The sequence below is a fragment of the Symsagittifera roscoffensis genome, chromosome 1 (assembly GCF_963678635.1).
Source record: "Symsagittifera roscoffensis chromosome 1, txSymRosc1.1, whole genome shotgun sequence".
In the NCBI taxonomy this organism is placed as follows: Eukaryota; Metazoa; Xenacoelomorpha; order Acoela; family Convolutidae; genus Symsagittifera; species Symsagittifera roscoffensis.
In genome coordinates this window covers 2,811,492-2,824,825 of record NC_087062.1, presented here as the reverse complement: position 1 = coordinate 2,824,825, position 13,334 = coordinate 2,811,492, and the positions used below count along the sequence as shown (strand labels likewise).

Here is a 13,334-nt window from a genome sequence, read left to right as displayed (position 1 = left end):
TTCAAGAAAACTGGATTACTAAATACTTTCTAGTCCGCTGGGAAATCCTGACACAGAGACGAAGCGGAGCTCCGCATTACTTGCGATACAAAATGTATGACTATGATTACCAGAAAACGAAAAGACAAAACATAGCCAATCGAAGATTGGAAAAAAGTAATGAACGCATGTAAACATTTAAAAAACACTGCCTTTCTTGAAAAAAACTCAACTTTCGAATTTCAAAGAAAAAAACAGATGCCCGTTAAGCTCCTTGAATTTCTTGAACAATTTATGATTGGGGCTTTTTGGGATGAATAGGTATAATTTTTATTCCTCTGAAAATCTAAAAACTAAATTCCACTTTCGAAACTAGAAATCGTTCACGTTTTTTCGCGCCATTTCCACGTTCGTATTTGAAGAGTGCTATTTACGTCACTTTTAGCAGATGAATTTCGATTGAGCTCAAAAAGTGCATTATACCTAAGTGCATCAATATTTTAAGACTTTTTCCTGAAAAAACAATCAGCAAGACCTATATAAGAGTCTTCACTAAGTTCATAACTCAAAAAAAAAACATTTAAAAAAATCGTTTTTTGTCAAAAAAATATAAAAAGTACAAAAAATAACAAATACCTGAAACAAAATTCCCGCATCATTCGAAACTTTACAAAGAGTTTTCAAAATGCTCAAAACAAACTGCACCACGTTTCTGCGTGATCTAAGCCGACAAAAATCAGCATACACTTAAGTCCAAAAAAATCGAAAACTTTCAGTTTCGACAAAAAACCGGTCCGCGCTGAAATCGAACTTCTGGGATTTGTTGTCTCAAGCATAAGTGTTACCATTGCACTAAAGGCATAAAACACTACTTGAATTTATAAAGAAAACAACTTCCAAAAATTTTGAAAGCATAGTCTGAAAAAAAATAGGCAGATTTTCTTTTTTTTAGTACAAAATGCCTAAATTTTAGGCAAATTTTGGTGCTTCGGCTACTAGGCCGACAAAAAAGCAAAAAAAAAACAGAAGTCCGGCACAGATTTTTTGACGTGCGCATAATTTACCGCTTAAAAAAACTGGTCCTGGCCGGATTCGAACAATTGACCTTGTACTTTATAGGCAGGTGCCTAACCTTTTCGCCACATGTGCTAATCAAATTCTCAATTTTGATTTCATATGAATCAAAGGTTAAATGATTCAAGTGATTCTGCTCATCTAGTTGTTAACCCGAAAAAGTCTGTATTCCGGTTTGATAACGGTTGCTAATCGCTAGCGTAAGCATAAAACTTTTTGAAAATAATAAAATTCTCCCACGTTTTTTGCGCGCGCGTTCTCGCATTTTTCTTCAATAGGAGTAATTTGCTTCTTTCAATTTAAATTTTTTATATGGCTTGGAATTGCCGAATAACAAAAAAAATAAGCGTAAGAACTTACAATTTTTAAAAAAACCATACGTCCTAAGTAAATGAGTTCGCTAGATTCTTCGGTAACAGATAGAAAAAAAAATAATCATTTTTCGTCTTTTTCGATATTTCATTGTCATTGGGAACAAAGCCGAGAACAGTTGGAACAGAGCGACTGTGAACGCAAAGAAACGGAAAAAAATTGACGTGTTTTTGAAGAAACTTCTACTTTCGATTTTCAAAAATATATGGCTTTGAAACTTCAAGACCGATTTACGACGGGCAATTTATTGATAAAACTACCCCAATTTGAGGAAACTGTAGTGTTGGGTAAAGTTTTTATTGTGCTGGAAAATCTCAAAACTAAATTCCACTTTCGAAACTAGAAATCGATCACACTTGTCCGCGCCATTCCCTTCTATAATTATGCACTTCTATAGCTATAAGAGCATTAAAGACTTTTCTGAAAAAAACGCATCACCACGTATATAAGTCTCTGAACTACCTTCAACGAATCTTTTTCTCAGATTGACAATTGGTACCTTCAGATAATTTCCAAATCGTGAAAACGAATCGATCGAAGCGAGTCCGTTTAAGTTCCAGTTCTTAAGCTAAATTCCAACATCTGGAAACCATTCAAATACTCAGAGATGGAACATGCAAACAAAAGATCCCTTAACTAGCTAAGAACATTCTGTCTAATTTCAACTAAAATTTTCAACTAAAAAAAAGAAAAAAGACTTTTAGAAAAATTTCTTGCTTTATGAAGGGCAAATATTAAGCAGGGGATATGTCTTTTCCGAGAAAAAAGAAGAAGACGGATAGTCGGTTTCTGTGCAAGTATCACAGAACGTTCCGGCCACAATAATTATTTTAGAAACCATAAAAGTAAAACTTAGTTCTCATGGCTTAGATAGAAGTTCAGCGTCCTAGTCTAAAACTGCTTGCTCCAATTATTTACTCAAAACTAAACTAAGGAAAAAACTTTCGACACAAAAACTAATTGCTGAATCTTTTAAGTCATAAGAATCACTTTAATATGATTTATCATTCAATTTATTCTGATAAAAAATTGTGATATCAGATTTTGCGGGCAAACAATTAAAAAAAAACACTTCAACACAGAGGTGAAGCTGAGCTTCGCAACACCTGAAAATTGCGGCTAAACACAATGGCCGGCATTGAATTAGCAGGGAAAAAAAGAAAAAAGAGCAAAACAGGTACTAATGGTCATGAAAAATCCAAACATGTACTAATGGTCTTGAGACAAAACAGGTACTAATGGTCATGAAAAATCCAAACATGGGATTTTTTAGAAGCAAAAAATATAGAGAGACACCTAACTTACTTAACCTGTTTAAACTTGAATTGCAAATGAAAAAAAAAACAATATAAAGAACGGTAGGAAATCATTAAGTGAACTAAAACAAATAGCGAAAATAAACCAACTTTTTTATTTTGAAAAAAATTCTGAAAATTACGAGCAAAATATGAATAAAAATTTTTTTACTGGTAATTTGTCATCTGATAGTACCAAAACCTCCTAAACCCGAGTCTCTTGCTTAGAGAAGTTATCGTTCTACAAAATCATATAGGCTGGATAGCACTTGAAGCGAAATAAAAATCAAGTGACGAAAACTACTGATTGAAAATTATTTCTCGAAAATTGCAAAACTCGCGACTTCAATTACCTTGCTAATTGGATGTCAAGAACAGCAGGCCGCTCAAGAAATATCGAGGAAACATTTACAACAAAACTTTACCGAAGAGATACAAACTAAAAATATAAATTTATTTTAAAAAATCAAATTATTTTCATGATGCATCGAAACTTTTTTCAAACTTTCAAAAGAAGGTCAGAGAAGTGATTTTAAAATTTCAAACATATCTGGTAAAGTTGAATCAATGACAAAAATGACCAAAATTGAATAAAAATCAGCAGGTAAATAAGCCGACCGAACTAAAGCCGACACTAAATAACCTGAGAAACGGCCGAAATATTTTCAGCAAAAAAACTATACAGAAAAATCTTGCATCTACCACCAATAAAGCAAGCTCTAGCCGTATATAGGCAACACAAATAAGATGCGTACTTGAAACTTTACCATATCTAACTTGCTTCAAGCTGTACCATTGTGAACAAAGTTATTTACGGGGGGAAAAGTCTAGTACCCGGTTGCATTACCCTTGCTTGCGGCAAAGGTAAACACACCCTAGATGACATTCCTCGCGGCTTCAGTGGTCGGAACAAAAAGTAAACAAATCGACCTGCAAGTTAAGGTGGTGCGGGCCTAGTATATAAGAAAACATTTAGTAGCAACTCACGTTTTCTCCGATCCGCTTTTTCTATCGAATTCTCGTTTTCCTCCTCGGTTGTCTCCAAACCCGCCTGCCGCTCGTGGGTAGCCACCTTGACGGTTTCCGACGTTCGAGTTGGAAAATGCAGTCGTCGAGAATCCTCCGCCACTGCCACCACCGCCTCCTCCACCGAAACCACCCGTGCCGGTGCTGCTGCGGGTGCCAAACCCGCCTCCAGATGGGGGAGCGTTTCCGCCGAAAGGTCTAGGGGGTCGTCGCGAATCATCGTTTGTTGCACTTACGTTCTTTTCCTGAGCAGCCTGATTGTTGACTGGTGCGCGTGGCTGAGACTTGGGTGGCATTTTCTCAGCAGCTGGCTTCGGTGGCGCGGAAGTGATAGCAGTAGCTTAAAAAAACAGTCGTCAACTTAAAAAAGATACAATAGAGGCGCATTTTTCCAGTTCAAAAGAATTCAAATTGTAGATGCTGACGACTATACCCCCGTTATACAAGCCAAATAAAGTATATCGCGCTGCTGTCATTTCTTTATATCTGTTCTTTCGCTAACAAACTTCGTTTCACTTTGAAATTATGGTTTATTTTTTTCTTTATAGTTTCTTGTTTTTTTTTTGGACAGAAAAAACCTGTAATGAGATGAGAAAAACACGAAAAAAACGTACTTTTGGGCGCTTTCTTGTTAGGTTCTTTCTTCGTGTCTTTTTCCTTCTTCTCGACTACCTTTTTTGTATCTATGTTTTCCTCATTTTCGTCGTCGTCGAGGAGTAAGAACCTATTGTTCGTATTAAGGTGACTCATTATAATTGAACTTGATCAGAGAACTGAAGAAAAGTAACTTCCAGATGATCGATTTGATTTTATATACTGCAATTACCAGTGCTTTTCATAACAACAATCTGAAAAAAAATCACCACCTCTTGATAGTTGTCTATCATATTTAACAACTTTCTATCATGATTCATTATGCTTTAGATGTATTTATTGATATGACCTTATTGCTAACAGCTAACCAACTTGTAAACTGACATCGCATAATGAAGAGGGCATCTCTTAATAAACGCTTTTTCGATGAATAAAAAAGTAAAACCAAATGCCACTGAGCTCGGAAGAAACAGGAGTTCTTTCAGGAGACAAAATTCAGTAAAATTGAAGTATCATTGTTCAATAACGTATAATGGAATTAGTATGAGTGAGCAACCGATGTGTATACAACCCCAGCACAACTCGTTTCAGCAATCTGCACAAAACGTGATGCGGCAAGTGATTACGCAAAACACTAAGGGAACATCCGCCCAACTGTGTGCTCCGGACAAAATTTATGCGATGGGTGTAGAAAGTTTGGCATACTGCATGCCAGTTTTGGTACCGACAGAAACCAACTGGCTAAAAACAAAACTTTCTTTTTCAGACATATCAAAAAACTGCTCAAGCCACTAAGTCAGTCACCCAAACACGTAATCTTGATTTTATATTGATTGGTAATAGGGCGAAAAGAACACCGTTAACGTATAAAAAAAGAGCACTTGTTTTTCATACTATTTCTAATCTTTTTCGGTTTTTGTTTCGCTTATTGTCTGTTACCCGTTTTTTGTTCATCTAGTGGCCCCCCCATACTCGGTTAGCTACGCCTTGTTTCAGAAAGCGCAACGAGAAAATTTCATAAAATTACTTAAAAAGCTATCACGGTACAACCAGAAGGTGGACACGTTCCAGTTGAACCGTACCACCGGTACTCTAGAATGGGCATGTATCCCGGACCTGCGTCAAGAGCTCGATCCAGTAGTCTCGATGTCGTAAAACACCCAGGTGCGCCATAAAAACTCTATGTAACAAGAGCCTGCTTATTGTAACATTCGCCCGGAAGTACATTTCGATGGAAAATAAAACAAGGTTGTAAAACGACCGACTAGCGTCTAAACACAGCTCTACTTGCTTTTAACCGTCTCTGCCAAAGCCAGTTCTTTATGTGGTCCTTTTAACATCGGGTCGACAAAAACGTTATTGTTTCCGGCTTCAGCCAGAACGATCAGATTATCTCAATTACATGCAAAAATAGTGAGCTCATGGCTAGTAACCCCAGACTAAGAGGTCACTCCTAAAAACAAGGCAACTAATTAGTTATTATATTACTATTAATTTTGTTCAGTAGATAAAAATCATCAAGCCCATCGGAGATGGATGAACCCTTTCCCTCAACTCCTAGCTTCTCAATTTCTGCAAAATGAATTCGATGTTGAATAAATTCTTTTCAGGACATTCTGGGAAGCTAAAATTTAATAAAATAGGGAGTTACAGTTGTTCTCTCCCGATACCCTTCCGAGTTTTTAATGTGCCAGTCGGTCATATTTGGAAGTTTGACCTTGAGAAAAGCAAGAGCACTTGATTTTGGGGTGAAATTAAGTTTTTCAAAATTTCGAATGGAGCATGTCATGCACGATTTTCTCGCGATAACTGAAAGTCAAAAAAAGAGAAGTCAGAACAATCGAGTGACAATCGCGGGAAAGTTGCTAGAAAAATCAGTGGGAAATTGCTATTCTCAATTTCAGTAGCGATAATAATCTAGAGTAGAGCTGTCCCATCTAGAAGAGAGACGAGCGCATCCCCACGAACTGGATTGTTGTGATTGGTGTATTATTCTAAACTGGCCTAGAGTGAACCTTCGGTGGAAAGGTGGACAGCTAGAGTGTCCCAATGGTTCACGAGAACTGACATTCTAGAGTATAAACTTGCTCTTGTTATTAAAACTGACAAACATTAAACTCATTTTAGTTACTTTATTGATTCTTGAGTTGCTCACCGACTTATTTACTTCCTGATTCTTGAGCGTGCTACAATGTGAGTACTAATTTAAATTTCTAGAGTGTGTTTTATAATTGTTATGTTGAGGTAAGGCGAGTTTTAGGTTGATCCATCTGAAATGGATCAAAGTTCCACTGTCTAATAAAAAGTAACTCAACGGATTGTTCCGACCCGGTTTTTAACGGCGTTCATGTATTTTGGGTATCTAGAGACCTGAGTATGGGGACGTTATTAATTCTAGAGTGGGGGGGATATTTTAGTAGTAGCCTTTAAGCTGTAACGGGTCGTGGTCTCGTGTCACAAGCGAACCGAATTGGCTCCGACTGATTTGAGGTGGAAAAACACAAGAGATAGTGTCCCTGACTCTTGAGCCAATAGTTATAGGGCCTATTTTTCTTAAGCCTCATGTGTGACTGCAGTAGACGAATGTTACATAGTGTTTTTATGGCGCTCCTGGGTGTTTACGACATCAAGACTACGGAGTCGAACCCACTTGAGACAGCTTCGGGCTGAATGCTCATTCTAGAGTACCGGCGGTGCGGTTCGACAGGAACGTGCAAATCTTCCGGTTGTACCGTGATAGCTTTTTAAGAAAACTCGAGAAAACTTCCTGGTACGCTCTCCGAACGAGGCTTAGCTAACCGAGTAAAGGGGGGCAACTAGGGGGACAAAAACACGAGCAAAAAGACAAAAAGCGAAACAAAAACCAAAAAAAAGAATAGAAAAAGGAACAAAAACCATAAAACGAAAAAAGACAGTGACTTTGACACCAGATTAGTTGGATCAAACCTTTATATTAATTAAATAGTATACCCATACTGTTTTACAAGTTCGATCGTTTCGATCAACCTAGTAATTTAACCCAGTAACCTTAATAAAGAGCCCGAGTGTGGGGCGTTGTCAAGGGTTTTCAGATAGCTTGGAACTTAGCTGGACAACAAGGAGACTCGACTGGAAGAGGTGACCGGCCGAGTGGGAAAGTGGTTCAGGAGCACTTGAGCTGAACCAATAGGAGACTCGACTGGAAGAGGTGACCGGCCGAGTGGGAAAGTGGTTCAGGAACACTTGAGCTGAACCATTAGGAGACTGGACTGGAACAGGTGACCAGTCGAGTGGGAAAGCAGCCAAGAAAGATTTGGCAAATCTCGAGTTCGCAAGTTGGGCAGAACGGGTATCGTTAAAATCCAAATTACATTATAGGAAATAAGTGTAAAATTGGATAAGCGAAATCCCCCGGTTTTGAGGAACGTTTTTACTTGAGCAGGCCTGGAGACAGGTCTACGGTTTTCTCTTGAGAGGTTTAGCACCCGGCGCTTAAGGTGATTTTAGGCTTAAGAAAGGGGGCTAAAAAGGGGGGAGGTTAGAAGGGGGGCTGGTTAAGTTAGAGGTTGGCGGTTGTAAATTGTAAAAAGGGGAGAAATTAGAGTAACTAATTGGCCGACATCGTTGATTTAGTTACATTAGTCATTTACACGCGTTGGTCATAGGAAACGGATATCCAAAATTGGAATTAGGTTAAGGTAGGTACCCTGGTCGGATCGGTAGGGGGGAACGGACATAGACCGTTTTTGTGATACCCCATAAGATCGCTAGCAGGGGGGAAGGAAACGCGTGGCAATTAGGTACCAGACATTTTTTTTTTCGACGAAAGGTAGACATTGGTCACCTTTGAAATTTAGGTGGGCTCATTTTTCAGTTTTTATTACTTTTTCTGGCTTGGACTTTTTGTTGCATTTTGGGGAGGATTTGTGTTTAGTTTTTATACGAACAGGTGATCACAAGATACCTGCGCACAGGTTTTGGTCTCAAGTTGCTTGGAACATTGAAATAGAGGTAACTAAAAAGAAATAAGAAAAAAGGGGGGTCAGCATTTGGCTTTTAAGAGAGGGTTTTTGGAGAAATTTTACTAGAGCTTGAGTGGTGGTACAAGGTACAGTGAATCAAGAAGTCCCCATAACGAAGTAGAGAGAGGTCCCACCGCTCAGACACTTGTCAACAGTCTTGGGACAGTGCCAAAGAAGTCCTGGGACAGTGTTGGACCAGAACAGTCTTGATACAGTCTTGGGACAGTGGTCTTGGGACAGTGGTCTTGGGACAGGGTCTTGGGACAGTGGCCTTGGGACAGTGGTCTTGGGACAGGGTCTTGGGACAGTGGTCTTGGGACAGTGGTCTTGGGGCAAGGGTCTTGGGACAGGGTCTTGGGACAGTGGTCTTGAGACAGTGGTCTTGGGACAGTGGTCTTGGGGCAAGGGTCTTGGGACAGGGTCTTGGGACAGTGGTCTTGAGACAGTGGTCTTGGGACAAGGGTCTTGGGACAGTGGTCTTGGGACAGTGGTCTTGGGACAAGGGTCTTGGGACAGTGGTCTTGGGACAAGGGTCTTGGGACAAGGGTCTTGGGACAGGGTCTTGGGACAAGGGTCTTGGGACAGTGGTCTTGGGACAGTAGTCTTGGGACACTGGCCTTGGGATAGTAGTCTTGGGACACTAGCCTTGGGACACTAGCCTTGGGACAGTAGTCTTGGGACACTAGCCTTGGGATAGTAGTCTTGGGACACTAGCCTTGGGACAGTAGTCTTGGGACACTAGCCTTGGGACACTAGCCTTGGGACAGTAGTCTTGGGAAACTAGCCTTGGGACAGTAGTCTTGGGACACTAGCCTTGGGACACTAGCCTTGGGACAGTGGTCTTGGGACACTAGCCTTGGGACACTACTCTCGGGTCAGGGGTCTTGGGACACTGACGGAGTACTGGGACATTACCGAACAGTCTTGGGACAGTAAAAGGAAGCCTGGGACGGTACGAAGAAGAGTAGGGACGGTAACTGGAAGTCTAAGGACAATATAAAAATTGAAGTAAAATTACAACAAGCTGTTTTAAGACAGGATTAAGACAGAACAAGACTAATTGGAACCCGGTACAGTTGGGACCACGAATAAAGAAAATTACTCGAAGATTTTAGAGAACTGGAACAAGGTCTTTTTTTTCACGTTGTATTTTTTCTTTTAAGAATTTGTTTCCACAAAATTTTTTATTCTTAGAATAGAATTGTATATAAAATAATATTGTAAATAAGAGCAATTGTAAATAGAAATAATGAGACGGAGTAGGGTACCGGTGCTTGAAAAAAGGTCAAGTGGATCAAACACGAAATATAACTCGTCGCTGCGTGGAACGACATCAAGGGGCCCAGGCAAAACAAAAAATAACTTTTCAGTTAGCATGGTCAGCACGAGAAGTGGCGCCGAGAGCAAGACGCGAGAAGATGCGAGGGAAAAACAGGTGGAGCCCACAATCGAAATCGACCTAGAGACACCAGACCAGAGCGTAGATGAAGTGGAAAAAAAGACAACGGAATCCACACCGATGCCCCATATGGAAGATCAAAATCCAAAAACCGAGGAGTTTTCGCCGATAGACGCGTTGGAAGACACAACAGGCAATACCCGAGAAACGGTGAAAGATGACTCTCAAGTAAAGAAGACATCTTTTACAGAAAAGTTGGCGATGATGGTCGGAATGAAATCGAAAGACAACACGGCCGAGGAATCACAGACTGGAAGAGCACGAACATTTGGGACAGTGAGCACAAAGGCGACAGAAGCCGACCCAAAGGAAGAACAAGCCACAAAAGGAAGCGACAGCTGGAAACAAGACAACGGCTGATCATGAAACAGCTACCCTTGAGCTTGGAGACCTGATGACAAAACTAAATCAGATCGACAAGAGACTGAAGTACAGTGAGGAAGATAGAGACTTAATAAGGAAAGAGTTGAAATACAACAAACACGAGTATCTGGATAGTTATTTTAACCTGGCTAAGGCGACAGACGAGAGACTCCAGCAGATGTCGAACAAGGTGGATGCCACCAATGAAGAACGAGATAAGAACATCAAAAAAGATATGCAACAGTTGAAAAACCGATATGATGATGTCAACAGCCAATTAGGTAGCCTGGAAAAGAGAATGGACATAATGAACAGGAATCAGGCCGAAAATTCGTGTGCAATACAGGCGAAGTTGGATGCAATCTTGAGAAATTCTACATCACAAGAAAGACCGGCAGCGGATCGCACGCAAGGCACCAGAGTTGACTTTGTGGAACCACAAAGGGGCAAACGGCAATCGACACCGTTGCCCTTAACCCGGGACACGGTGAGCATAGCACCAACAGCTGCTAAAACAATCATGAAGAATGGAACGTCAAGTACAACGACTGGCTCGGGGGACTCAACAGCTAGCAGCAACGCAGGTGCGGATGCTATGACATGGGCAAGCACTTGGGAGATGATGAACAGGACTCTAGAGGCCTTCGCCACGAGGAACACTGACTCGAGCGATAGGAGGGACGGAAAATCAAGAAAAACTTTCAAGAAGCCAAAGGAATTCAAAGACGACTCCGATGGATGCATCGACACTTGGGTGGAAGTGATGAGATTACACCTAGAGCAAGATAACTTAAATGATGAAAGACAAGCATGCACGGCCATACTCAGCAACTTAGAAGGCACGGCATTAAAATGCGTGGTCGCAAAGAAGGAAGAAGAACGCGACACCGCGGACAAGATCTTCGAGATATTACTGAATCGATTCGGGTCAGGCATGAAGGGTCACCAAGCGATGATGCGATTTGAAAAGAGAAGGCAGAGGGACGACGAGTCAATAGATCGGTTCCTAGATGATCTCGAGAGCTTGAGAAGAAGGAGTGACCCAGAGGAGTCGACAAACAGAAGAAACTTCAGCATTGCCTCGAAGTTCATTGATGGGGTAAAAAGTGATGACTTAAGGACAATGTTAGCTACATACTACACATTGTCGAAAGACAGCGCACCAACCCCAGAAGAAATGAGACAGAAATCAAGGGAATACATGCTGATGAAGCCCAAGAAATACTCATATTCGGAAAACAGGAACACACAGGGGGGAAGCCAACCCCAGAGGTCATCATGGTACAAACCTAGAGATGATATGGACAAACGCAGATCATGCGCGAACTGCGGGTCAGCGGACCACCACGTGGCTGACTGCACAACATACAAACAAGGCATGAAGAGCCTAGGATACGCACCGGATGAGGAGGACATGAGCCAGATGGAGGAACACGAGTACTATAATGGCTTAATCATCAAGATAGGCGCTAGATGCTTCTTCTGTAACCAAGAGGGGCACTTCAGAATGGATTGTCCCTTGTTCTGGGAAGCGGTCAAGGACCAGAGTCACCCCAAACATAAGTTGGCATTAGCGGCGGTGCAGAATCAGCGGAACAGGCAAAACGAGTTTGAATCGAGGAACTTAGGAACACCAAGCACGGAATTGCCAACGAAGACAGTGAAAGCTGTAACACATGTTAATGGTGCGATAGAATCCGCGGCAGGGAATTCTCTAGAGATAAATTATGAGAAAGCGGCGACGGAAGCAATTGCCAAAGTGAAACAGGATCTGGCTGCGAAAGAAATAGAGCAACGACTAAAGCTGGAGATCGAAAAACAGAATTTTAACGAAGCATTAACCGGATCGAACCCAACACCAGAGGCTGTACCAGGCTCAACAAAGACCGGGAATTGTAACACTGTAAAAATGGTGACAGGTAAGCCTTTTGGCATATCGAAAATCGGGGCAAGAATAATGTCGATAATCACAGTGGGCGGCCATGAGGTAACCAGAAACTTGAGCGAACCGAGCGACCAGACAATAATGCACATTGACGTGTACGCAGATTACTTGAGTTGTATAAGCCCACTACGACTTCTAGAGCGCTGAGAGCACTACTCATGAGAGGGGGCAGCAAGTCGGTACGTGTTGATAACAGATATACTGAAGCTTATGGTCCACACGAGGTGATGCTAAATATAGACGGGATTAACATCTACACCAAGACAATGATAACATGTGACGAAGACCTAATTGGGCAAATCTACGTAGGGAAAGAAGAGTTGAAAGTGAGATCGATTGGACACTGCGCCATGCTTGAAGAAGATGCAATGCACATCGGGACGGAGGCAGATGTGACAGGGCACGTGCTAGATATAAGTGGCAAAAAGACTCAATTGCGTGGGTTACTGGATACGGGAGCAGTCTTGAGCGTCATACCAATCGAAACTTGGGAGAAGATGGGCTTTGACAAAGGTGACTTGATAGACTCGAGAAAAAGGTTGTCAGCTGCAAACAAAGGGGCCCTTCGGGTGCTGGGCAGGACGCCGATAATAGCCCTCAACTTGGGGGAACGTAACCTGTGGATGAGCTTTATCGTGGTACAAAACCTAGATGAATCTGACCAATTCATTTTGGGCAGAGACTTCATCAGGAATTTCGACGTAACAATTGATCTAAATAGCGCAATGTTCAGGATACGGAACCCGGATAGGAGGTACGCAATAAAACCGGTAAATTTAATAATGGCAAATGAAAACAAAGCACCGGTATTCTTGAGTAGGAGGGTGAGGCTAAAAGCTAATGAAGCGGCAATCGTAAGTTTGAGGATGAAAAATTACAATGAACTAAGTGACAACAAGCAAGTGTGTATAGTTCCGAATCCTAATAGTCAAAGTGCTGCTGTTTTAGGAAGATCATTTTCGATAACGAAGAGCGGCCTCTGCGTCAGTGTCTTGTTGAATACCCTTGATATACCGATCACGATACAGAGAGGGAGGAAACTGGGATATGCTTTACCGGTTAAAACTCGATATGAATCAATTGAGAACTCAAAACAAAATGAAGTTGTTGATTGTCCCAATCACAGGGACAAAATTTGTATCTTGAGACGATTGCAGGAAATAAAAGATTCTTCAGGTCTTATTAAATCACTTAAGTCAGAAACGGATGATGGGCTGTCGAGCTGT

General features: G+C 41.2%; 2 protein-coding genes across 2 annotated transcripts in view; one reads left to right on the top strand and one right to left on the bottom strand.

The window, feature by feature from the left end:
• LOC134856990 (sugar transporter SWEET1-like) overlaps window positions 1-13,334 on the top strand; it is a 468,950-nt gene that overhangs the window by 47,304 nt on the left and 408,312 nt on the right. The gene's annotated exons all lie outside the window — the stretch shown is intronic.
• Window positions 1-13,334, bottom strand: part of LOC134856986 (uncharacterized) — an 88,980-nt gene that overhangs the window by 4,502 nt on the left and 71,144 nt on the right. Inside the window, exons 2-3 of the mRNA XM_063873305.1 lie at window positions 4,361-4,596; window positions 3,708-4,086 (exon numbers count right to left, since the gene is read on the bottom strand). Coding sequence (XP_063729375.1) covers window positions 3,708-4,086; window positions 4,361-4,496 — 515 coding nt within the window. The 5' untranslated portion in view covers window positions 4,497-4,596. The remainder of the gene's footprint in view (window positions 1-3,707; window positions 4,087-4,360; window positions 4,597-13,334) is intronic.